The following is a 27,921-nucleotide window of genomic DNA, read 5'->3' on the forward strand; positions in this document are numbered from 1 at the left end:
GTCACAGAAGATCTGTTTATGAGTGATAAAGGCTCGGTAAGTTTATCAGTATATTTCAACAGTTCCTGCCTTCCACTGCAAATGTGGTGTCTTCAGGTTGTGAGGCTGCATGAAAGACTTTTTGACACAGAAAAAGGCTCACAAATAAGTTGGCACAGGAAGGTGCCACACAAGTACTCATGGCAGTATCATGGATTTGTTTATAGGTTTGAGCCTTGAAAGTGAAATAATTGTGGGTCAGGTTGCAGTTGGCTAGGAGGATTAGAAAAGATGTGGTGGGTTTGCTATCAGGAGGATATCTCGCTGCTACCATGAGTGTGAACGTTTAGTTGTCTGTGAGATTGTGGTCTCTCTCTCTCTCTCTCTCTCTCTCTCTCTCTCTCTCTTTTCAGTAGAAAATGTAACCAAGTAATCAGTAACCAATGTCTGGGAAAGAACCACAAGAAGCTGCCAAGAAGACAAACTGGACTGGAAACCAACCTCTTCAGATCTTGCATAGGTAAAAAGATGTTATATATGAAATTAATCTTCAATCATGGGAAACATGCAAAAAGTGATGTTATATGTAAGAAATAAAAATTATTGAAATTTAGTTATGAACACAAGAAGGCGTGAAGTATATTAAAACCAGCTAGTTACCTATTCCTCAATTCAGCATCATCTTGTAGAACTCTATTTTCAGAGGATAAAAGTGTTTGTATTGCATCACGTGCTTCTTTCCATGCTGCTGGTGACAGTCCCATAAATCTGTTGAGAACAGGCTGGAACAAAAAAATTTAATTAGTTACCCAAATAAGGAAATATCTAATATGATTAAATCTACAGTTGCTACATTTAATCAAATTCTCAGAGGAATTATTATTCCTTCCTCAAGTGGCAAACAGATCACATTATTATGAGTAGCTGAATTCATCAATTCATTTTTTTTAGTTAATGGAGCTACTTCTCCATCAGCTGAAATCTGAATTTGCAAATTTAGGTAGTTTCATAGAATATACCGTAAGCAGATTGGGGCAGCAGTAAGAATTTGGACTGACAATGGAGGCACGCCAGGGTAATGTATGCAGTTGTGCAAACTACTGTGCCAAGATGGCTTAGTAGCGAATGCACCTGCCTAGTACACAGGAGACCTGTCTGATTCCCAGCCTTGGTACAAATTTTTCTCTCACCGCTGCAGTATATATACATAGAGAAAAAAATCGCAATACCAAGAATAAGTTCAGTGACAAACAAAAGTTGGTAGGCGAGTTTCTATAGCTGAAAGATGATGTCTCAAAATCTGATGCCAGTTGGATTGATGCTAATAATGTCACTATGAGGACGCAAATCAGGTTTGCTTTAAATACAAGCTATAATGGTCATGAGTTACCTTTGAAATTGGACATACTGAGTTGCTGTTAGTCAAGAATGCCTTTAAGGTGACAAAGACACCGTTATCAACACCTCACTGAGTCTGAATGAGGTCATGTAATAGGGCTATGAGAATCGTGATGTTCCTTCTGCAATACTGCAGAAAGACTTGGCAGGAATGTAGTCACCTGTACAAGACCGCTGGCAACGGTGGTCACGAGAGTATACGGTCGCTAGAAGACTTGGCTCCAAACGGCCACATGCCACTCCTGAGAGAGAGAAGACCATCGTGTTCAGTGTATAGCCTGGTACATCGTACCGCATCACAATTTGAGCAGCAGTTGGCATGACAGTGATGCAAGGAACTGTTACAAATCAGTTACTTCACAGACTGCTCTGAGTCAGACACACAGTAGAGTGTGTTCCACTGACCACTAACCCCAAAACCACCGCCATCTCTTTCTTCAGTGGTGTCAAGTGAAGGTTCATAAGAGGGCAGGGTGGAAGCTAGTTGTGTTTTCTGATGAAAGCTGGCTCTGCCTCGGTGCCAGTGATGGCCTTGTGTTTCTTAGGAGGAGGCCAGTTGAGGACCTGCAACCTACCTGGCTGCATGCTACACACACTGAAGCCACACCTGGAGTTACAGTCTAAGATTCAATTTCGTATGACAGCAGGAGCACTCTCATGGTTATCCCACGCACCCTGACTGCAAATTTGTATATCAATCTGGTGATTTAATCTGTTGTGCTCCCATTTATGAACAGCATTCCAGGGGGTGTTTTCCAGAAGGATAACAGTTGCCCAGATATTGCTGCTGCAACCCAAAATCCTCCACATAGCGTCAAAATGTTGCTTTGGGCTCCTTGATCAACAGATCTGCCTCCAATTGAGCACATATGGGAAATCATTGGATTAGAACTTCAGTATCACCAACAACTGGCATTCGCCATCCCTGCACTGACCGACCAAGTGCAACAGGCATGGAACTCCATCCCACAAGCAAATCTGGCACCTGTACAACATAATGCATGTATGTTTGCATTCAACACTCCTACGGTTACATCAGTTGTTATTGTACCAGCATTTCACATTTGCAATGGCTTATCTTATGCTTACATTAGCCTGTGATCTTGCAAATGTCAACCACTTAAATATGTTACCAAGACAAATCAATTCTCGAAATTTCATACTCTTATGTTATTTTTTGGTGTTGCAATTTTTTTCTCTATCAATGCATTTTAGCAAATTAATGGAATTTTCCTCATATCAATATTGGAATACAAAAAGATAAAAGGACATCAACAAATATGTTACATTCATTTGAACATCAGATGAAAATCATTGGAAGGAACCATTACATTTAAATGAATAAAAGCTAATATTTTACTGTTGTAGATGCAGTGAATATCAAATTTAGACTGAGTAAGCAAGTGTAGTTGACAACTGGTAAATGATAGTTCATAATCAATGCAACTTCCTGGCACATTAAAACTATGTGCTGGAGCAAGACACACACCTGGAACGTTTGTCTTTAACAGGCAAGTGCTCTACCAGCTGCACTATCCAAGCACAACTCATGACCCACCCTCTCATTTGTACTCCTACCTTCAGAGTAGTTCTCCTACATACCTTGCAGGACTAAAATTCTTGGAAAAAAGGAAATTGTGGAGAAACGGCATAGCCACAGCCTGTGAGCTTGTTTCCAGAATGAATTTTCACTCTGCACGAGAGTGCATGCAGGTATGAAACTTCCTGGCAGATTAAAACTCTGTGCTGAACTGTACTACAAACCCGGGACCTTTACCTTTTGTTCACAAGTACTCTATCCACTGAGCTATCCAGAGTGCAGAGTGAAAGTGCTTCTCCATTTGGCTCAACAAAAATAATTGAACTATCGGCAAAGAGAACTAACTCTGGGTCTTTGATCAGACGGAAGGCAGTTCACTAGAACAGAACATGAAAAGCAAATGGATTGATGATCAAACCCTACAAAATGCCTATTGCAATTCCTCCCCATATAAACGATGTGAAAAATCACTTGAACAGTCTGATGTAATTGAACCCTGTTTCTTTAACAGCAGCTAAACACATCCTGTTTCTTAAATAGTGGCTAAACCTGGCATCCTCCAACAAGTGATTCTGTAGTATTATGGATATTGTTAGATGCAGCAAGTAACTTGGGAACAATGTTACCGTGCTTGGGTAGCTGGTGAAAGTTCTTTCATGGAGTTGTGGAAAATATTCCCACTATCAGCAAGAGCACAGCTGCTGGGGAATTTTTTTTTTTTTTTTTTGGGTGGGGGGGGTCATTTTTCCTAATATCATTCACAATGTTCCATTACATTCAGATCAGAAGCTTGTACAGGTAGCTTTTATGTAATGAACACCTTAAAATTGAAGTTTTAAGAACTGCATATTTATACAAAGGAAAACTAGCTTCAGTAAGAAACAATGGATTGTTTGATAAACTTATAATAGTCATACCTCCTCAAAGACATGTTGCTTGTCCTTCAGATGAGGTCCTGTGAAGAGATGGCGTACGGCCTTGAGATCCAGTATCTGATCTCCAATAGCCACTCCAATGCGATGACTTGGCTGAAATGACATGATGTAATCAGATGTGTCATTCATGGCAACTTCACCTTGTTACATTTTACAAAGTGAATAAAACTGGTTTTATATTTAGTGTGTTTTATTTGTATTACAGTGACATTTATGAAATAACCAAAAATATTATATTTAAGATTTTATGTGAAGGTATTATTGAATGGAATAGAAGAAACTGCCTAATAGAAAGTTATTTACTTCAGTTTGTAGCTCCACCACAGTATCTACATGACATTTACTACACTCTGACAGGTCACTGAATACATGTGTACCCATGTGTCTTGACTCATTTCTGTATCAATGTTAACCCTGTGAATTTTTTGTAGAGATTATTTTTGGTACTAATGTTATGAACTTAGCAGGATGTTGTAGCATTAACACAAAATATAATTTTAATAACATATTTCTGTTGTGTGAAAATACAGTATCTGCAAGATGGTTTCCCCAAAAAGTGACTCTACAGTCCATTAATGAATTAAATGGAAATATGCAAAATAAACTAGTTTCTTCATTTTTTACATCACCTATAGCAGTTATCATGCATAGTGCAAACATATAAAAACGAAAATAATCAATTTTTGATAATATAACGTAACTGTATACAAAGAAAACTGTCTACTCACCAAGCAGTGCCAGAAGAACACACACAAAAAGAGACGTTTATACTTATTCAAGCTTTTGGAGCCAGTGGCTCCTTTTTCCGGTAGAAGGGCTGCAGGGGCAGGAAGAGTCATGAAGGAAAATGACTGGAGAGATTTAGGAAAAGACATAGATTTCAGACAAGTTACCCAAAACCATGGGTCAGGGGAGGCTTCTCATCCTGTCTGGTAAATCTCACCTGACCTGTGATACTGGGTGACTTTTCCAAAATCTACCCCTTTTCCTAAAATTTTCCAGTCCTTTTCCTTCGCCCCTCTTCCTTCTCCTTCAACCCTTCTGCCAAAAGGACGACTCGCTGGCTCTGAAAGCTTGCATAAGTATAATATACTTTTTTAACTGTGTGTTCTCCTGCTGTTGCTTGGTCAGTAGACTTTTTTCCATCTATCTAGTTACATTATGGTGCAAACATAGTTGAACTTAGGTGTTCATTACTTCTAAGCACCAGGCTTTTCAGTTAATGTTGTATTCTATCTGCAGTCACAAAAATTTAACACTTTCTACATTTCTTGTATTTCATTCTTTGGGTACATTGTTTTTAAAGCTTGTGGAGTTCTATGAGAAGTACTCGTACTGAACTGTGTCTACTGAGTTTTGTCAAAATTCAATAATAATCTATTTGCCTCGAACCATTCGCTGATTTTTTTGGATACTGTATTAGTTGATATGTTAAGTTTGGTTTGGTTTTGTTTTGCTTTAGGGTGCAAAAAAGAACTGGGGTCATATGTGCCCAAGTCAAAACTATAGAACACAAAGACAGAGAGGAGTTAAAAAACTACTATATGTCAGTCCCAACTGACATAAGAGAAGACAGCTAAAAACAGGCATACGGAGAAAGGGCTAAAAAAAAAGACACCATACAGAAATGGAGCTCCAAAACTAAAAATTAAATGGCCTTTGCCACATTGCTTTGGCGGATAAAAGTAACACACGTCGACAGCCCACATGTCATTTGCTAAAGCGGCCGATAACTCAGACGGCGAACCCAAGAGGGAACGTAAACAGTTAAAAAAATGGGCATTCTGTCAGGAAGTGGCAGACAGTTAAAACTTGTGCACAATGTGTACAAAGTAGTGGGGTAGCGCCACTTATCAAATTACGATGGCTAAAAAGGCAGTGCCCACTATGCAGCCTAGTTAAAATGACCTCCTCCCAGTGGGAGGGCTGAGACGTCGTCAGCCAAGCCACTGGGAGAGGCTTAAAAAGCCAGAGCTTATTCCCTTGAAGGGAGGACCACTGGTGATGCCAAAGTGACACCATCTCCTGACAGACAGCAACATAGAGATCATCAGAGGGAATATAGGAACTAGCAGGCTGAGGTACAAGGACTGCAGCCTTGGCAGCAGCGTCAGCAGCCACGTACTGCCAGATGTGCTCTGTGGCCTGACACAGGGCAAAGAGCTCAGCTGTAAATACGGAGCAGTGTGCTGGAAGCTGATATCGAAAGACAAGGGTGCCAACGTCGAAGGCACACCCAACCCCACTGTCAGTCCAAGAGACATCAATGTATACAAAGGTACTATCGCGAAGTTCCATGCGAAGGTCATGAAACTGAAGGTATAGAGCGAGGCTGGAGTAGCGACTTTAGGAAGTGAATGAAGTCCAAGGTTAACACGGGGCCACGTCACGAAGCCAAGGCTGTGAAGGGTTCACACCCACTGGGAAAGTTGCAGGTAGAGTGAAGTTAAGCTGCCGTAGCAAGTGCCGAAAGTGGACTCCTGGAGGTAACAGAGAAGACGGATGTGCCCCATGCTGGCAGTCAAAGGAATCATCAAAGAAGGAGGTATAGAATGGGTGGCCACACATGGCAGACAAAGGGTGGGACAGTGGTATTTCAGCAGCTTCAGCATACCAACTCTCAACCAGTGGCCAAACGGATGCCACGATGGTGAGTAATGTTGAGACGGCGTAAGAGGGTTGGACATGCAGACACATAAACAAGGCACCTGTAGTCGAGGTTCGAACGCACAAGGGGCTGGTACAAACGGAGGAAGGTGGTTCATTTGGCACCCCAGGAAGTACCATTGAGGACACATAGGACATTGAGGAACCGCATACAGCAGGCTGCCAGGTAAGAAACATGGGAGGAACAAGAGTGTTTCCTATCGAGCATGAACCCCAGGAATTTCGTAGTTTCAATGAACGGAAGAGCAACAGGTTCAATATGTAAAGATGGTGGGAGAAACCAATTGCATCGCCAGAAATTCATACAGACTGGTTTGGAAGTGGAAAAGCGAAAGCCATTGTCGATGCTCCAGGAGTAAAGACGATCAAGACATCGCTGAAGGCGCCGCACAGTGAGACAGGTCCGTGGAGAACTGCAATAGATGGCAAAATCGTCAACAGAAAGGGGGCCGGAGATGCCTGGTGGGAGACAGGCCATTATAGGGTTAGTGGCGGTAGCAAAGAGGACGACGCTCAGGACGGAACCCTGAGGCACACCGTTTTCCTGGATAAAGGTGTCCGACAAGGCAGAACCCACACGCACCTTGAAAACTCGATCTTGTAAAAATGCCTGAAGGAAACTGGACAGGCGACCACGGAAGCCCCACGTGTAAAGAGTATGGAGGATACCAGTTCTCCAGCAGGCGTCGTAGGCTTTCTCCAAATCGTAAAACACGGCCACAGACTAGGATTTCGGCAGAAAACCATTCATGACATGGATGGACAAAGTAAAAAAAAAAACTACAGAATGCCGCACTCGAAATCCACACTGTGCAATCATCATTAAACTGCGAGGCTCGAGTCACCATACCGGCCGGGCATGAATAATATGTTCCATTCCCTTGCAAATGCAGCTGATGAGAGATGGGTCGGTAGCTAGAAGGAAGGTTTTTGTCCTTACCTGGCTTAGGTACGAGTATGACAGTGGCTTCACGCCAACGTCCTGGAAATGTGCTATGTGCTCTCTGCTCAAATGCGGTTGTATGTAAAAGTGCTTGCCCGGAAGAGAAAGATGCTGCAACATCTGAATGTGGTAATGCCGTCTTGTCCTGGGGCGGGGGATTGGGATGAACTGTGAGCGTGATCTAGCTCCCTCATAGTGCAGGTGGCATTGTAGCACTCACAATTCGGAGAAGAGAAGGGTATCTTCCGAGCGTCCTCCGCTCGTTTCCGATGGAGGAAGGCAGGGTGATAGTGGGAAGAGCTCGAAATGTCTGCAAAATGGCGGCCCAAGGTAGCAATAGGATCCACGATGACATCATCTGCTATTGTCAGGCCTGAAATGGGGCAATGGATGTTGGTCCCAGAGAGCCGTCGGAGGTTGGCCCACGTGACAGAGGGAGGGTTGGAACTGTTAAAAGAACTACTGAATGAAATCTAACCAGCTCTTTTGCTATTCTGACGAACGCAACGGTATTTTGCAAGAATCTGTTTATAATGAGTGCAGTTTTCCATCGTAGGATGCCACTTAAAAACGCGGAGAGCACGTCTCTGTGCATGAATTGCGTCGCTGCATGCCTCAGTCCACCAAGGGACTGGGACACGACGTCGTAAAGAGGAAGTGCGAGGAATGGAACGTTTTGCAGCAGGATAACGTTTGTGAGATGTTCCATCTGGTCATCACAACTGGGGAAATCTTGTTCTTTGAAGGTCGCCAGGGAGCAGTAAAGCTGCCAGTCAGCCTTAGTAATCTGCCAGTAGGGTGTGCACGCAGATGGGGTAGGAGTCAGCAAACTGATAGCACACGGGAAATGGACGATCGAGTAGGTGACAGAGAGAACAGACCGCTCAAGATGATGGGCAAGCTGGGCAATGCAGAAAGATACGTTCAAGTGAGAGAGCAGGTGTGAGAGGAGTCGGAAAGGAAAGTGGGTGCTCCAGTGTTAAGGCAGAACAGGTTAAGTTGGTTAAGAACGTCAGAAAAGAGGGCAAAAAAAATGGTTCAAATGGCTCTGAGCACTATGGGACTTAACATCTGTGGTCATCAGTCCCCTAGAACTTAGAACTACTTAAACCTAACTAACCTAAGGACATCACACACATCCATGCCCGAGGCAGGATTCGAACCTGCGACCGTAGCAGTTCCGCGGTTCCGGACTGCGCGCCTAGAACCGCTAGACCACCGCGGCCGGCAAAAGAGGGCACCTCTCTGACAGGTCCTAGAAGAACCCCAAAGGGGGTAATGCACATTAAAGTCACCGAGCAGCAAAAATGGGGGAGGTAGCTGCCCAATAAGCTGAAAGAAGTCTACCCTAGTGACATCGAATGATGGAGGGACATAAATGGTACAGAGGGAAAAAGTCAGGTGGGGAAGGAAAAGGCGAACTGCAACAATTTGAAGATGGGTAGTCAGGGAGATGGACTGACTATGAATGTCATCCCGTATGAGCAGCATGACACCCCCATGAGATGGAATTCCAACCTCAAAGGGGAGGTCAAAACGATCCAGGAAGAAACATGAAAGCTCAAAGTGGTCGTGAGGGCGCAATGTCGGTTCCTGAAGGCAGAGTACAAGGGGACACTGCAATGCTAAAAGTAGCCCTAATCCTCTTGGTGGGACCCAAGGCCGCGAACGTTCCATTGGAGGAGAGTCATGATTAGGAACAGATGTAGGGGTGTCACCTCGGCAGCTGTGGGCCTGTGAAGAGTCGCTACTAGAGGGCACAGAAGCAGGAGGATCCTGCTCCATGGGGTCCACAGAAGCATTGGCTTGCTTGTGCTGTCAGTCGGTGGAGTCCAGCGCTGAAAAACGGTTGGTGGTGCGCACTAGCGACAGAGGCCAACTGGGCTAAGGTATCACGTGGTGACACCATCGAAGAGGATCTTCAAGTCGGCAAAGGAGAAGACCATTTGCCTTTGGTGGACTTCTTCAAGCCTTTCCGGTTAGAGGAAGACTCAGGTGTTGGCTGGCTGGAGGGACATAGGAAGTCTTCATGGAAGTACTCCTTCTGTCCTGTCCGGCTTACCGGTTGTATAGCTGGTGGCTTCGCCCCTTGAGGCGAGAATTTGATGGCTTGTTGCACAGCTGGACAGGGGGACGGCGATGCTACCTTGACACTGGGCGATTTCAGAACCTCAGATCTGAACTGGAGGTCGCATGCCTGTGTGGCCATGTCCTTCATGGAGCGAGGGGTAACATGAACAGAACTACAGGTGTCAGAATGATGGGTCTGTGACTAGCCAATAACTTGCAAGCGGTGGGGTAAGGCACTTTTTCCTTTATCCGGATCTATTGGACAGTAGGGAGTAGGAGGCAGACAATCGCCCTCATGCGCATCCCTGCCACAGGTTACACATTTGGCTGGGTGTCAACAAGATGTTCTAGTGTGTTGAAACGATGACAATGGTTGCAGCGCATTGGGCTTAGAATGTACAGCCGGAATGTGATAATTTCATAGCCTGTTTTGGACAGAAGCATCACTCTATCAAATGTGAGAAAAAGAGTACGAGTGGGCACTAAGAAGGAATGTACCTTTTTCATTACACGATGGACGGCAATGAGACCCTGATCAGAGAGGTAAGACTGGATTTTTGCCTCAGTTAGACCGTCGAGCAGCCTAGTGTAAATGACACCACGGAAAGAATCCAAAATTCTGTGGGCCTCAACACGAGCAGGGTAGCTATGGAGAAGTGAGGCGGCAAACAGTTGTTGTGCTTGAGAATCAGAAGTAGTCTTCAAAAGCAAAGTGCCATTCTGTAAACGAGAGCAGGAATACACAGGGCCAGCAATCGCATCAGTGCCTTTCTGAATAATAAACGGATTTAAGGCGGCGAAGGGCTGACCGTCTTCAGTATGTGAGACCATGAGGAACCATGGTGCAGCAGGGAGGGTCTTTGAATCATTAGCCTCACTACGCTTACGTTCACAGACGTTGATTGTGAGGGTGATTGAATCATTGTGACAAAATCCCCCATGATTGCCAGTGTCTCCGATTGTGCACTGCTTCCAACTGGGGGCCCCCTTCAGAAGAGGGCGCACCCGCCTTAGGTGATCGTTCACACCTCAGGTCACACCTCCAAAACAACTGATGGAGGGACCAATCGGCAATTTGGGAAGGTTGCAGCTCGGGCAGTCACCCCTCCCTGGGCCTGGCCTGTACCAGGGGGTACGTGCGAACCCTACCTGTCGAGCTGGGGCTGGGAATTACACATTACCCAGTCACCCATTAAGTGTCAGACGCATGGACTGACCTTCAGGAGGGCACAGGAAAGAAGAAGAAGAAGAAGAAGAAAGAGAGGAATCTCAAACGCCGAAGCGGAGGAACGAAAGAAGGGAGGGAAATAAAGGAAAAGAGAGCAAAAAAAATGGTGAGACTGTTCTTACGTCAGTGACAGATAATGCAGAACATTTCCAATAGCACCCCAGACAGGTTCCCCACGGGAGGGGAAAAAGAATACCAAGAGGATAGACATGCAGCAGGGAAGGGAAAAAATGCTGCAAAGCTGGGGTCCCAAGGTGGCCAAGCTCGAACCTGCCAAAGAGTGGCGAGCTCCCTGGGGGGGGGGGGGGTGTCTGGAGAGTTTGGTGGCCATCAGAAGTGTTTAAACTCAGAAGAGTGTTCCCGGAGCCACTCTGTAGCAATTCTGGATGTGTGGGATGTGGCACAGTCCTGCTGGAATTGGCCAAGTCCATCAGAATGGAAAATGGACGTGACTGGATGCAGGTGATCAGACAGGATGCTTACGTAATGTGTCACTTGCCAGAGTCGTATCTAGATGTATCAGGGTCTCATATCAGTCCAACTTCACACGACCCACATCATTACAGAGCTTCCACCAGCTTGAAGAGTCCCCTTCTGACATGCAGGGTCCATGGATTCTTGAGGTTGTCTCCATACCCGTACACGTCCATCCACTCGATATAATGTGAAACTAGACTCGTCCAGCAAGGCAACATGTTTCCAGTCATCAACAGTCCAGTGTCAGTGCTGACATGCCCAGGCGAGGCGTAAAGCTTTGTGTTGTGCAGTTATCAAGGGATGATGTTTCGTTGAACGGTTCGCACGATGAAACTTGTTGATGGCCCAGCACTGAAATCTGCAGCAATTTGCGGAAGGGTGCACTTCTGTCACGTTGAACGATTCTCTTCAGTCGTCAGTGGTCCCATTCTTGCAGGATCTTTTTCCGCCTGTAGCGATGTCGGACATTTGATGTTTTATCGGTTTCCTGATATTCACGGTGCACTCGTGAAAAGGTCGTACGGGAAAATCCCCACTTCATCACTACCTCGGAAATGCCGTGTCCCATCGTTCGTGCACCGACTATAACACCACGTTCAAACTCACCTAAATCTTTATAACCTGCAATCGTAGCAGCAGTAACTGATCCAACAACTGCGCCAGACGCTTGTCTTGTATAGGCGTTGCCGACCTCAGCGCCGTATTCTGCCTGTTTATATATCTCTATATTTGACAAAATGGAGAATTTATTCAAGGGCTACTTCAAAAAGTATTCGTCCATTCATTTTATTTTAATTTACAATCCGAAAATATGATTTCAATTACAAAAATTAATATTTAGTGGCTTTTATTTTGCAGCTATTACTGCTTGTAGTCGTCTGGGCATCGACTTGACCAAGGTTGCCGTCAGAGAGGCTGGAATTCTGTCCCATTCGTCTTGAAGTGCTTCTTTTAGGTATCTATTGTTAGAAATGTGTCTTCTTCTGATACTATCTTCCAGTACTTTCCAAAGGCGTTCAATAGGATTAATGTCTGGTCTCTGAGAAAGGGTGTTGAAAAATGTAATTTTCTTGCAGACCTGGCCGGCCGCGGTGGTCTAGCGGTTCTGGCGCTGCAGTCCGGAACCGCGGGACTGCTACGGTCGCAGGTTCGAATCCTGCCTCGGGCATGGGTGTGTGTGATGTCCTTAGGTTAGTTAGGTTTAAGTAGTTCTAAGTTCTAGGGGACTTATGACCTAAGATGTTGAGTCCCATAGTGCTCAGAGCCATTTGAACCATTTTTTTCTTGCAGACCTAATTTTTCGGCGCTAGGATTCAGACTTTCCTTTAAAATGTTGATATACGTCCATTGTACCTTCTATGAAATGTAATTTTCCAACACCTGCAGCACTCATACATCCCCACACCATCAGGGAGCCGCCACTGTGTTCAACCGTTGGCACAAGACTGCGTGGCAACATCTCCGCATTCTTCTTACGCTACACCACTCACCTGCCACCCGACCCGAATACGTTATATTTACTCTCATCAGAAAATGTTACTCTATTCCAGAAGTCTTCCTTTTTGAATCTATGTTCGATCGCAAAATGATGATGTTTCTTTCGATTCTTTTCACTGACCCAAAATTGTTTGCGCGCTACGCGGTCGTGATACCCGTACCTTTTGAAGGTATTTCTGATTGTGTTGTCACATACCTTCTTTCCCCTAGACTCTAACTCCCCAGCCAACTTAGGAGCGCTGATTTTAGGTTTCTTCTTCATTTCTCTCGTGATAAATCTCACGTCTGCATCAGTGAGAGTGTACGGTACCTGGTTGGTTTCATCGACTGAACCGTCGATCTAGGTCTACCGACTACGTTAGCAATCTCGTAAGAAGGTTTGCACTCATTACGTAAGAGCAGAATAAGTTTCCTTTCGATCAGCGTATACTCACTATCATTACGGCCCGTGGTTCTAATTGCACTGTATCGGCGCCGTTCAAACCACAACAGGCGATAGAGTGGGGCCGCGTACGGTTGACTGCAGTGTGTGCCGTGGGTCAGCGTCCTGCGCGCAGAATTTCGGCATGTTCAGATGGTGGACGAATACTTTATGAACTAGCTCTTGTATTACATATTCTATTTTGTTAACCTCGCTGTCGATTTGGATGTACTTTCTTTCCTTGCTTTTCAACAAAAATGACTTACCGAGATACTTTTTCATGACTGGCTCTTTAGATTTTGTATACATTTCTTTTCATGTTGCACAGATTTCGTTTTCTAAAAGATATGCACCTAGACGAATACTTTTTGGACTCACTGTATGTAAGTGGTGAGGAGGAAGAAATAAAGTAACTATCCAATATGAGATGTTACACCCATTGTAGACAAAATAGATACAAGATTTCTGCATGTAGTATGCGCCATACACATGTTTGTAAAGATTGTGGTCTGGGTTACGACATTTGCTATCTGGGGACGAGAGAGATCATGAAGCGACAGTACCCCTTGTCACATGATTCCACAGCGGTGGTTCTCGATGGACATGCCGCATCATACACAATCTCCGATGGATATCTATCGGTGCAGTTCCTTCGGCAACCAAGAACAGAATTTGATAACGTCGCCATAGTTCATGTTTACGCATTTATCGCACGCAACTTCGGAAAGACACGAATGCCACACTAATCCCTCGTCCACATGTCGGTGCTTATATACTCGCATCGGATTCGCGCTTTGTTGCATATACACTGCAGCAACGCCCTTAAACTGTAACTTTTTGATCGCCCATTACAAAAAGCGTTCGTTCGTATTTCTGATAAATACACGTTGAAGAGGAGTATTCTGGGGCCCTTGATGTGCCGAAGCCGTCCTGCTTGCTTTACGAGCCGTTTTGATTCACACCCATTTGTGTCGACGAGAGCAAATAAAAGAAATTGTGATTACGACTGAAATAGTTGCTCGCACTGTTAACGCCGATGATATTTCACTGACATATATATAAACGGTTATATGTTATCCCGTCAGTGCTTCCTTTCCATATACCTCTACGCCGGCGGGGTGGCCGAGCGGTTCTAGGCGCTTCAGTCTGGAACCGCGTGACCGCTACGGTCGCTGGTTCGAATCCTGTCTCGGGCATGGATGTGTGTGATGTCCTTAGGTTAGTTAGGTTTAAGTATTTCTAAGTTCTAGGAGACTGATGACCTCAGATGTTAAGTCCCATAGTGCTCAGAGTCATTTGAAACTTTTTTTTTTTTGTTAAGTCCCATAGTGCTTAGAGCCATTTTTTATACTTCATTGTTGCATGTTCAGAAATAAACACATTTTCACATGTTGTTGGACTGTTTACTGTAGACGTTAAGAATGAAATAAGTGTTTCATTTTCCAGAGAAAGAAACATTAGGTGGTCATCGATCTAGCTTATTGTAGTTTTCCAAGAATTTCAGCAGAGCCTGCAATACTTCGGTGATGACGTTAGCTTTCGATTTAGGAGAAATCTTCAACTGGAACTACCAAATTGGGTAATCGTCCCAAGCACCAAGAATTCAAAGTGTCCGAACTAACATTTTCACTACTGATATAGCATCTCTGTACTTCGCATTTTTCGTCGGTATCAGTGGCCCAGCAGAACGAAGTATTACTCAGAAATAACGAGTGCAGTTATAGTCATCTAGTCTCTTCCACCCGGATCACACTTGCATTACGCAAAAAGTATTAATTAATCCAGTACTTGCCCTTCTTTCGACGATTTCGGCTTTATCTCAAAATAAAGGCCGGCCTGTGTGGCCGTGCGGTTCTAGGCGCTTCAGTCTGGAACCGCGTGACCGCTACGGTCGCTGGTTCGAATCCTGTCTCGGGCATGGATGTGTGTGATGTCCTTAGGTTAGTTCGGTTTAATTAGTTCCAAGTTCTAGGCGACTGATGACCTCAGAAGTTAAGTCGCATAGTGCTCAGAGCCATTTGAACCAATCAAAATATACCACCTGCAGCGACAGTTGCTGCTGGCAAAGCAGGCATCTCGAACAGTGGAACAGCATGCGTGCTTCAGTCTAGGAGCTTGTGGAGTCACGCATCCCCACATATCGAGAAAGTGGCGTGCACTTACAGGCGTACATTTTCCTGCGTATGAAGAAAATACAGCCGCACGGCGATGGGAAGCAAATACAGCCGCTTGGCGACTAGGCGCGAGGTGCATAGGTGTAATCGCATCTGAACGTGGCTTGTGGAGTATAAGTGTAGATACATGGCGAACCAGAACTCCAGCGTAAAACTACTTTCAGAGGTGGTAGTACGGATCAAAACAAGAAGAAATGTCTAGTAAACATGGGCTCTTTAACGATACCTTACATCGAGGTAAACTATTGACAACAGTCAACATGGATTCAGAAAGCAGCACTCTTGAGAAACGCAGGTATGTCTTTATTCACAAGAAACAATGAGTGCCATCGACAAGGTATCTCAAATTGATTCCATATTTCTAAATTTCTAGGGGGCTTTTGATACCGTTCCTCGCTAGCGACTTCTAATACAACTGCGTGCCTGGACCCTATGGAGTTTTCGTTTCAGTTGTGCGACTGGATACGTGATTTCCTGTCACAAAGGTCACAGTGCGTGGTAATTAAAGAAAAGTCATCGAGTAAAACAGAAGAGATGTCTGGCGTTCCTCAGGAAGTGTTACAGGCCATCTGCTGTTCCTAATCTTGAGTATATAAACGATTTAGGAGACAATCTGTGCAGCCCTCTTAGATTGTTTGCAGATGAGACTGTCGTTTACCGTCTAGTTAAGCCATCAGAAGATCAAGAATTGCACAATGATTTACACAACATATGTGTAAGGTGCTAAATGTAGCAGTTGACTAAGTAAAGAAAAGCGTGGGACTATCTACACGAGTACTAAAAAGAATCTGTTAAATTTCGGTTACACGATAAATCACAAAAATCTAAAAACTGCCAGTTCAACTAAATACTTAGAGATTACAATCACGAACAACTTAGACTGCAACGATCACATAGATAATGTTGTGGGGTAACCTAACCAAGGACTGCGCTTTACAGGTAAAACACTTTGAACATGCAACAGGCCTACTAAAGAGACCGCCTATACTACGCTTGTCCATCCTCTTCTGGAGTACTGCTGCGCGATATGGGATCCGTACCAGATAGGATTGACGGACGACATCGAAAAAGTTCGAAGTAGAGCAGCTCGTTTTGAATTATCGCGAAATGGGGGAGAGAGTGTCAGTATCGTTATATGTGAGTTGGAGTATCAGTCACTAAAACAAAAGCGTTTTTCGTCGCGACTATATCTTCTCACGAAATTTCAATCATCTACTTTCTCCTCCGAATGCGAAAATATTTTGTTCTCGCCAACCTACATAGGGATCAATCTTAATCAACCAGTGCTCGCACGGAAAGATTTGTGTGTTACTTTTTCTACGTGCTATTAGACAGTGGAACGATCGATAAATAGTCCGAATGTCCTATGAACCCTCTGCCAGGCACTTAAGTGTGAACTGCAGATTAGTATATGCAGATGTAGTGCTATGAGAACTTGTTAATCTTCGATACTGTGAAACACATCTCGTTTACTGCAAGCTCTTTGCTTTCCACATTTCTAGAGAAGGAAGTGTGGATTAAAATGCATACCTTGACACTTATGGGCTCTTGTCCAGTAGTAGAGATGTTGTTCACAGTAGCAGAAATGAGCAAGGGCTCATAGCCCTTAAGGTTAGCACTTTAGAGGCCACGTTTACCGGCAAAGTTTGTCGGTGGAATTCTGGTGCAGTCTGCATATGTATTTTGTAAACTAGCCATAGTTATCGCAAGTACATTATTTGTTGCCTGCACCATCACGGTCACCGACAAAGAGAGTTTGGTGAAAACATATTTGAAGAGTCTGCGACGACGACAGGACAGGGGGCCGGGCCCTACGTAGCAACAGCCAACAGCTCCCAGACACTTGTTTACAACTTGCCGGCCGGCGGGACACCGGTCGTCCTTGCGGACTGGCTCAGCTCTGGACGAGTGCCCAGCGCCCTATCGGACCTCCGAGAGCTCACAAGCTCTCTTGTATCTCTGTTAGCAGAGCTGCAGGGCCGCCGTTTCTACATCTACATCCATACTCCGCAAGCCACCTGACGGTGTGTGGCGGAGGTTACTTTGAGTACCTCTATCGGTTCTTCCTTCTGTTCCAGTCTCGCATTGTTCATGGAAAGAAAGATTGTCGGTATGCTTCTGTGTGGGCTCTAATCTCTCTGATTTTATCCTCATAGTCTCTTCGCGAGATATACGTAGGAGGGAGGAATATACTGCTTGACTCCTCGGTGAAGGTATGTTCTCGAAATTTCAACAAAAACCCATACCGAGCTACTGAGGGTCTCTCCTGCAGAGTCTTCCACTGGAGTTTATCTATCATCTCCGTAACGCTTTCGCGATGACTAACTGATCCTGTAACGAAGCGTGCTGCTCTCCGTTGGATCTTCTCCATCTCTTCTATCAACCTTATCTGGTACGGATCCCACACGGGTGAGCAATATTCAAGCAGTGGGCGAACAAGCGTACTGTAACCTACTTCCTTCGTTTTCGGATTGCATTTCCTTAGGATTCTTCCAATGAATCTCAGTCTGGCATCTGCTTTGCCGACGATCAACTTTATATGATCATTCCCATTTAAATCACTCATAATGCCTACTCCCAGATAATTTATGGAATTAACTGCTTCCAGTTCCTGGCCTGCTATATTGTAGCTACATGATAAAGGATCTTTCTTTCTATGTATTCGCAGCACATTACAGTTGTCTACATTGAGATTCAATTGCCATTCCCTGCACCATGCGACAATTCGTTACAGATCCTCCTGCATTTCAGTACAATTTTCCATTGTTACAACCTCTCGATATACTACAGCATCAACAGCATCATCCGCAAAAAGCCTCAGTGAACTTCCGATGTTATCCACAAGGTCATTTATGTATTTTGTGAATAGCAACGGTCCTACTACACCCCCCTGCGGCACACCTGAAATCACTCTTACTTCGGAAGACTTCTCTCGATTGAGAATGACATGCTGCGTTCTGTTATCTAGGAACTCTTCAATCCAATCACACAATTGATCTGATAGTCCATATGCTCTTACTTTGTTCATTGAACGACTGTGGGGAACTGTATCGAACGCCTTGCGGAAGTCAAGAAACACGGCATCTACCTGGGAACCCGTGTCTATGGCCCTCTGAGTCTCGTGGACGAATAGCGCAAGCTGGGTTTCACACGATCGTCTTTTTCGAAACCCGTGCTGATTCCTACAGACAAGACTTCTAGTCTCCAGAAAAGTCATTACACTCGAACATAATACGTGTTCCAAAATTCTACAACTGATCGACTTAAGAGATATACGTCTATAGTTCTGCACATCTGTTCGACGTCCCTTCTGAAAACGGGGATGACCTGTGCTCTTTTCTAACCTTTTGTTGAAAAGAATTCTCCTGTCGCTACTGTATAAGGACGAACGACGACAGAGAGCCTACATTTTATTTCTTCTTGTAAGGACATTTTCGAGGATTACTCAGTATTATCACAGGTCACTACACTACACTTCAGAGAGACACAGATACATGACATTATTTTTCAACATAGAACCAAGTCTCTGTGAACAACGGTCGGATTCTCCTACCAGGCGATAAGTATCCTCTCCTTGGTCGCAGTGTCATTTGAGAACTGTTGTGTGAATGTCCTCGTCGTTGAGAAACCTGCGACTGCTGCATGTAATTGCTCAATTGCCTGGACATTGTCGTCTGTGACCAATGTCGGCGCTGCTTTGGTCAAATTGTTCGCACCATTTCACTAAGGCTAAATGTGACAGTGCGTTTGGTCCACATACCGCCAGAATTTTACGGTGAATCCGCATCCAGTTTAGAGGTTTTGTCCACAAGAATCCATATTGTCCCGAGTACTTCAGCTTTCGAGTATACTTCAGTTGCCGCACCGTTTCACTCCCACACTGCGGTACACCTGTTACCCGTGCCACAGTGGTACTGTCTCCGCAGGAAACCAGAATATGTACTCTCTTCTGACAATGCGACACTCTCGTTGCTCAGCAGTCTTAGCTTGGGACGACACGTGTAACTTGCTTTTTAGAGTCCACTCGTACATGGGAAGTTATCAGGGATACAATATAGGGAACGAAAGGAAATCTGTAGCTTGTACCACGTAGTTTCATGTGCCGCAGGACACTAAAGGGAAGAAGTAGTTGAAAAGAGAGGGCGACATCACCGATGTTGTATGTTATTCAGTCTGTGTACTGAGCAAGCATAAAAGAAAATCAGGAAGAAATTATGAAAAGGAATTAAAGTACCTGGTAAAAAAAAAAAAAAAAAAAAAAAAAAAAAAAAAAAAAAAAAAAAACAACTTTGAGGTTAGCCGATACATTGCAGTGCTGTCAAATAAGGCAAAGGACGTGGAAGGTCCGCCGAACGAAGTGTATTTTGTTCCGAAAAGAGGTTAAAAGATTAATACAGGCAAAATAAGGCTATGGAATCGGATGAAATCAGACGATGCTGAGAGAATTAGGTTAGGAAATAAGCTAAAACCGAGCGAGGTGGCGCACGCAGTGGTTGACACACTGGACTCGCATTCGGGAGGATGACGGTTCAAACCCAAGTCCGGCCGTACTGATTTAGGTGTTCCGTGATATCCCTACATAAAACTAAACTCCGTCCGAACAGGTCTGGGAAGGCCCAACGGTACCGAACGGCTCCTGTGTCATCCTGAGTGTGCAGGCGTCACTGGATGCGGATATGGAGGAGCACGTCGTCAACACACCGCTCTCACGGCCGTATGTCAGTTTACGAGACCGTAGCCGCCAGTCGATGTGGCCGAGCGGTTCTAGGCGCTTCAGCCCGGAACCGCGCTGCTGCTACGGTCGCAAGTTCGAATCCTGCCTCGGGCATGGACGTGTATGATGTCCTTAGGTTGGTTAGGTTTCAGTAGTTCTAAGTCTAGGGGACTGAAGACCTCAGAGGTTAAGTCCCATAGTGCTCAGAGACATTCGAACTATTTGAGACGGTAGCCGCTACTTCTCAATCAAGTCGTTCCGCAGTTTGCCTCACAAGGGCTAAGTCCACCCCGCTTGCCAACAGCGCTCGGCAGACCGGATGGTCACCCATCCAAGTGCTAGCCCAGCCCGATAGCGCTTAACTGATTTCCCTGCATCGCTTCAGGCAAATGCCAGCATGTGTCCTTTGAAAGGGTACGGAAGATTTCCTTCCCCATCCTTCCCCAATCCGATGGGACCGATGATCTCGCTGTTTGGTCCCCTCCCACAAATCAACCAACCAAAATAGTGTACGAGTTTTGCTAAGTTAACAGAAAAATAACTGACAGTGGTCGAAGTAGACGATATGAAAAGCACACTGGCAACAGCAAGAAAAGCGTTACTGTAAAAGAGACATTAGTTTACATAGAATAATACATTGACAAAAAAAATCGCAGCACCAAGGAGGAGTTGTGCGACATAAACGAAAGTTGGTAGGCGTGTTTCTACATCTGAAAGACGATACCTATTCAAACTTCGCGCCAGTCGCTAAGAGCTGATGTTAGACAAGAATCCTTTCAAGGCGACAAAGACGCCACTATCAGCACGTCACAGTTTGAACGAGGTCGTCTAATAGAGCTACGAGAAACTGGATTCCTTTTGCGATATTTCAGAAAAACTTGGTAAGAACATAGCCACTGTACATGAGTGCTGGCAGCAGTGACCACGAGAACCTACCGTCGCAAGAAGACCGGGCTCCGGACGGCCACGTGGCACTACGGATATGAAAGACCGTCTTGTTCGGCGTATGGCTCTGGTGCATCGTACATCTGTCGCAGCAATTTCAGCAGCAGATGGCACCACAATGACACAACGAGCTGTTACGAATCCGGTTACTTCGAGGACAGCTGCTAGGTAGACGCCCTGTAGCGTGTATTCCACCGACCCTAAACCACCGTCATTTGCGACGTCAATGGCGTCAAGCGAGAGCACACTGAAAGACAGGGTGGACGTCTGTTCCATTTTTTGATGAACGGTGGTTCTACCTCGGTGCCAGTGTCGGTTGGAAGAAGCTGTGGCACATACGTCTAGCTTTTGGAGTTATATTATTAATGAATCCGTGGAAATACGACTGTCTGACAGTGAGTCTCTTACTAAAATGTAGACTTTCACGGCCGGAAATATCATGTCCATTATAATTCTCCGGGCTGTTATGCCGTGGTCGGTTGATGAATTCTGTGTCGATTCCCAACGTTTCGTCTCCGACTGCGGGAGACATCTTCAAGGTGGTCTGTAGCTCAATGGTAAGTCCAACACACCCACTGGCTCGCTACTGACTGCCGCTAAATTCCGTGTCCGCGCGCTCCCACACCGCGGCGTGACGTCACGTATTTTGAAAACGTCAGTGCAATTGGCCGCTGTCCGTCGCCGTCGATCGCCGTTGCCATCACCCTGTAGTGGACGCCGTTTGTTAAAAATGTAACGGAAAGAATAGGGAGGATCTTGACGAAGCGGAATATTACCGTAATTTACAAGCCCACCAGGAAGATACAGGAATACCTCAAGCCTGCCAAGGACGCTCGCTAACCACTGGAAAAAGCTGGAGTGTATAGGATCCCATGCAGCTGTGGTGATGTTTATGTGGGTACCACTAAAAGAACTGTTTCTAAATGTTTGGAAGACCATAAGGGAAATTGCAGAAGAGGAGAAATGGAACGATCAGCTGTTGCGGAGCATGCTTTCCAGCCAGGGAACCACAATATTCGTTTCGAGGAGACGCTAGTACTAGCGGCCACAAGCGGATATTACGAAAGGCTCTACAGGGAGACAATAGAAATCGCTAAACACCCAAATAATTTCAACCGTAAGGAGGAGGGTGTGAAATTAAACGGCATATGGATACCGGTGTTAAAGAAGATGTGTATCACCCGCCCACTACTGGGTGATGGCAACGGCGATCGACGGCGACGGACAGAGGCCAATTGCACTGACGTTTTCAAAACACGTGACCTCACGCCGCGGCGTGGGAGCGCGCGGACACGGAATTTAGCGGCAGTCAGTAGCGAGCCAGTGGGTGTGTTGGACCTTCCATTGAGCTACGGACCTCCTTGAAGATGTCTCCCGCAGTCGGAGACGAAACGTTGGGAATCAACACAGAATTCATCAACCGACCACGGCATGGTGGTGGTGGTTAGTGTTTAACGTCCCATCGACAACGAGGTCATTAGAGACGGAGCGCAAGCTCGGGTTAGGGAAGGATTGGGAAGGAAATCGGCCGTGCCCTTTCAAAGGAACCATCCCGGCATTTGCCTGAAACGGTTTAGGAAAATCACGGAAAACCTAAATCAGGATGGCCGGAGACGGGATTGAACCGTCGTCCTCCCGAATGCGAGTCCAGTGTGCTAACCACTGCGCCACCTCGCTCGGTCGACCACGGCATAACAGCCCGGATAATTATAATGGACAGTGACTCTCTTATTAATCGAGTCGGTGGTTTTCAGTTGATTCGGCATGGAATCTAATCATTGAAAAACTTCGTGTCCTCCGTAGCAGGCGTAGTTCTCCGATGGAACCGCGGGAAGACAATCGAATTGATATCGGCGCGGACCAAGGAGGGCGCGCGGCGCAGCAGAATCGAACGCGCTCAAGTACCGCTCGCGCAACAAGTGAACTCACCACGCATGTGCCAACCCGGTCTTAAATACCACAGCTCAGTGCGTTTTCACAGTATCACCTGAAGCTGACCAGAAGACTCTGCGCCGAAATATTGTGGCAGGAAGTTACAAACATCCGGCAGTTCTCTCGAAATTTTGTGGAACAATGTGTATGCCAGGAAAGTTTTAAATCTCACAGGAGGCCAGTTAAGCACCTACAAACAACCTGCATGCTAGACACAATGGACGTTCACCTGGAGTTTTCGTCTGGGATGCGATTTCATTAGACAGTAGGAGCACTCTCGTGATTATCCAAATCTGTACGTCAGTGAGCCGCGTTGTGGCTCGCATTGGAGCCGTTAGAAGGTTGGCATCGTGTAATAGGGATAGTGGCGTCTCGTTTTCTTCTTGTGTTTACTGGCGCCACTACGTTTGCTAGCGCTGTCTGTCCGTGAGTCGCACCATCAGCAGTTATCGATATCGAGTACCGTTGTACTACCTTTGGAAGGACATCAAGTGTTTTCCATGTCGGAGTGTGTCGGAGAGTTCGGTTGGGACGGAACAGCAGTGAGGCCCGGCAACACGCAGGCACTGCTGGATCGAGGGGCTGTGGTTGCGAGGGCCACAACCTCGTTGTCCACCGGACCCAAAACGTTGAGTTGAGTGAACATTGACCCAATAGTGAAACCTCCACTATTTTGAGAAAAAATGGCTCTGAGCACTATGGGACTCAACATCTTAGGTCATAAGTCCCCTAGAACTTAGAACTACTTAAACCTAACTAACCTAAGGACATCACACACACCCATGCCCGAGGCAGGATTCGAACCTGCGATCGTAGCAGTCCCGCGGTTCCGGACTGCAGCGCCAGAACCGCTAGACCACCGGCGGCCGGCCACTATTTTGAGATCACGCCGTTTGTTCACGCGTTGCTGCTCACAGGGTCGCTGAACGAAGAGCAACGAGTGGAGTGTTTGGAGCTGGCGAAATTAATTAGCCATCCTCCACTTCTTATTATTAATCATTGAATTCCTTGTGTTTATTGATGAAGTTCAACCAGCGGTATTTTTCCGCCTAGTGGCCGCTAACGTCCCTGATACCTGCCCTGGGGGTTAGCGTATTTTCGCGGCAGTGTACCTTTCCTCGCCTTGCCGCTGCTGTCCGGTAAGGCGTGTAGTTCGACAGCCTCCTTGATTGTGGTTCGGATATTTTGTTTCTTTTGGACTACTTTGGTCATAGTGGTTCCTTCTGCTTCTGGATGTTCTAAACACCAGATTCTGAAGACGCATTGCTGTCTGCCGGTTCCACCTTCCCTGGGTTATTCCATCGTTGTATTGGTTATCAGATGTTAGGTAGATTTTGCAAGAGTGTTGGTCTGCGTTTAACTGTCACTAGTTTGAGTTGCCATCCGGTTGGCTGCCTGTCTCATCGTTTACGAAGTTGAGCGACTTTCCCAGGTCGATCCTTGGAGCTCTCTCTCTCTCTCTTGATTTGGTCAGATTGTGGTGATTGTTTTTTTAAAAAAATATTTTAATTTTGAATTATTACTATTGGGGCCTTTAGCCGACAAATAATTTGAATTTCTTGTTAATAAAGCCTTCAGCCATAAGTGTAATTTGTCTTAAGAAATTTTAATTAGGCAAATATCTTAACACGGAAACGTTCAAGATTGTTCTTTAAATATCTCTCGAAGAAGTTTAATTACTTCTTAAGAATTTGCTATACAGGCCTTCAGCCGTCAAATTGTTTTTTGAGTTATTACTATTGGTGCCTTCAGCTGACAAATAATTAGAATTTCTGGTCAATAAGGCCTTCAGCCGCGAGTGCAACTAGCTTAAGAATTTTTTTATTACATCGTGTCTTAACAGTCAAATTTAATAATTGTTCCTTATTGTCAACCTTATTTGCAATTGTTTCCGAGTAAAGTGTACGTGATTTTTTTTTTAAAAAAGAAGACTGAGCAACCAACGGTAACTGAGTACGCCCCGTCCCCACCGAATCCTGCCTTTCCCTAAGTCCAAGGTATCAGTCAGTCTGCTGATTCCCCTTGTTGTGCTGCCATTAATGAGCACCATTTCAGGGGGTGTTTCCAACACGACAACACTCGCCCACTTACCACTGTTGTAACCCAACATGCTCTAGAGAGTTTCGACGTGTTGCCTTGGCCTGCTCGATCACGAGAACTGTCTTCAATAGAGCGCATATTGGACATCACCGGACGACAACTCCAGGGTCGTCCACAGACAGCATTAACTGTCGCTGTATTGACCGGCCAAGTGCAACATGCATGAGACTTCATACACCGACTGACATCCGGCACCTGTACAACACAATGCGTGCACGTTTGCATACTTACAGTCAACATTCTAGCGGTTACACTGATTATTAATGTGCCTGCATTCCACACTTACAATGGCTTATTCCGTAGAAATGTTGGAACACGTGAGGCAGTACTGACCTTACGACTTATCTTAGAAAATAGATTAAGGAAAGGCAAACCTACGTATCTAGCATTTGTAGACTTAGAGAAAGCTTTTGGCAATGTTGACTGGAATACTCTCTTTCAAATTCTGAAGGTGGCAGGGGTAAAATACAGGGAGCGAAAGGCTATTTACAATTTTTACAGAAACCAGATGGCAGTTATAAGAGTCGAGGGACATGAAAGGGAAGCAGTGGTTGGGAAGGGAGTGAGACAGGGTTGTAGCCTATCCCCGATGTTATTCAATCTGTATATTGAGCAAGCAGTACAGGAAACAAAAGAAAAATTCGGAGTAGGAATTAGAATCCATGGAGAAGAAATAAAAACTCTGAGGTTCGCCGATGACATTGTAATTCTGTCAGAGACAGCAAAGGACTCGGAAGAGCAGTTGAACGGAATGGACAGTGTCTTGAAAGGAGGATATAAGATGAACATCAACAAAAACAAAACAAGGATAATGGAATGCAGTCGAATTAAGTCGGGTGATGCTGAGGGAATTAGATTAGGAAATGAGACACTTAAAGTAGTAGGGGAGTTTTGCTATTTGGAGAGCAAAATAACTGATGATGGTCGAAGTAGAGAGGATATAAAATGTAGACTGGCAATGGCAAGGATGGCGTTTCTGAAGAAGAGAAATTTGTTAACATCGAGTATAGATTTAAGTGTCAGGAAGTCGTTTCTGAAAGTATTTGTACGGAGTCTAGCAATGTATGGAAATGAAACGTGGACGATAAATAGTTTAGACAGGAAGAGAATAGAAGCTTTCGAAATGTGGTGCTACAGAAGAATGCTAAACATTAGATGGGTAGATCACATAACTAATGAGGAGGTATTGAATAGATTTGGGGAGAAGAGAAATTTGTGGCACAACTTGACTAGAAGAAGGGATAGGTTGGTAGGGCATATTCTGAGACGTCAAGGGATCACCAATTTAGAATTGGAGGGCAGCGTGCAGGGTAAAAATCGTAGAGGGAGACCAAGAGATGAATACACTAAGCAGATTCAGAAGGATGTAGGTTGCAGTAGGTACTGGGAGATGAAGAAGCTTGCACAGGATAGAGTAGCATGGAGAGCTGCATCAAACCAGTCTCTGGACTGAAGACCACAACAACAACAACAACAACATCTCGCGCTTACATTAACCTGTGATTTCGCAACGTTATCCACTCAAATATGTTACCTAGACGAATGTATTCCTGAAATTTCTTTATTACTTATTGGTGCTGCGATTTTTTTCCGTCAATGTATTTAAGTGTTTGGAACTATTTTTCTGAAAGTATTTATTTGGGTTGGAGCATTGTTCGGAAGTGAAACATGGATGATATACAGATACAGAACAGAATCTTTTGAAATGTGGTCCTACAGAAGAATGCTTTAAATCAGATGGATACATCGGATAACTAAAGAAGAGATACTGAATCAAATAGGGAAGAACTTCACTAAAAGAAGGACCTGTCCTGCGCTATCAAGGAATTGCCAATTTAGCAATGGAGGGGAACGCGGGGGATAAAAATTGCAGGGGAAAATCAAGGTCTGACTACAGTAGGCACGCTCCAAAGGATGTAGTTATGCAGAGATGATGACGCTGGCACAAGACGGACTAGCGTAGAGAGCTTCATCAAAGCAGCATTCGGACTGAAGACCACAACAACAACATTAGGAGTGTTGGAAAGAACGTTTTTTACATTGACTTCAAAATCAGATACAAGTATGAGGTAAGCAATAAAATACAAAAAGAAAACTGCTAGTCGCTTTAAGTTAGTCACAGGTGAATCGTAAGTCAAAAATCAAATGGCTCTGAGCACTATGGGGGCTTCAGCCCGGAACCGCGCTGCTGCTACGGTCGCAGGTTCGAATCCTGCCTCGGGCATGGTTCAAATGGCTCTGAGCACTATGGGACTTAACTTCTAAGGTCATCAGTCCCCTAGAACTTAGAACTACTTAAACCTAACTAACCTAAGGACATCACACACATCCATGCCCGAGGCAGAATTCGAACTTGCGACCATAGCGTTCGCGCGGTTCCAGACTGAAACGTCTACAACCGCTCGGCCAAATCGGCCGGTCAATCGAAAGTCGGCGTTTGTCTGTAACGTGAGTGCAACCCCAGGCACTTCGTTCAAATGGGTTGTGTTTCACGAAAGCACCCTTCACACTAGTGGTTCACGCCCTGTGAGTAATCCACATAGAGCCCTCTGTTAACGCTCAAATAATTTGTCAGCCTTCACTAGTACGTCAGTTATTTGCGGAGTGAGGCTTTGTTTGACGTGTTTATCCTAAAGAGACTCTATCAGACGTGTTTAAGAGAAATTTTCACTGACGGCCGATTTGACAAACCGAGGATGTTTAGCGAGATACAGTTTTTATTACGATTTATTTTGCTGTATCGTGAGTTTTCAAAATTGTAGAAACTACGAACAAGGATAAAAACAAAGGAGCAGTGGCCATAAACAAAATTATAGAGGTGTTAAGTCTTTCCCAGTCGTATTTTACGCACAACATACAAGCGGGAGAACAATAAAACAAAAGAATCGAAACTCTCCAGTT

The 27,921-nt window shown here is 45.0% G+C and overlaps 1 protein-coding gene across 1 annotated transcript in view; it reads right to left on the minus strand.

Annotated features, from left to right (window-relative positions):
• LOC126190731 (fumarylacetoacetase) overlaps window positions 1–27,921 on the minus strand; it is a 71,827-nt gene that overhangs the window by 27,838 nt on the left and 16,068 nt on the right. The window contains exons 2-3 of the mRNA XM_049931218.1: window positions 3,835–3,945; window positions 640–761 (exon numbers count right to left, since the gene is read on the minus strand). Of these exons, the coding sequence (XP_049787175.1) occupies window positions 640–761; window positions 3,835–3,945 (233 nt within the window). The remainder of the gene's footprint in view (window positions 1–639; window positions 762–3,834; window positions 3,946–27,921) is intronic.

The sequence above is a fragment of the Schistocerca cancellata genome, chromosome 6 (genome assembly GCF_023864275.1).
Source record: "Schistocerca cancellata isolate TAMUIC-IGC-003103 chromosome 6, iqSchCanc2.1, whole genome shotgun sequence".
Taxonomy (NCBI): domain Eukaryota; kingdom Metazoa; phylum Arthropoda; class Insecta; order Orthoptera; family Acrididae; genus Schistocerca; species Schistocerca cancellata.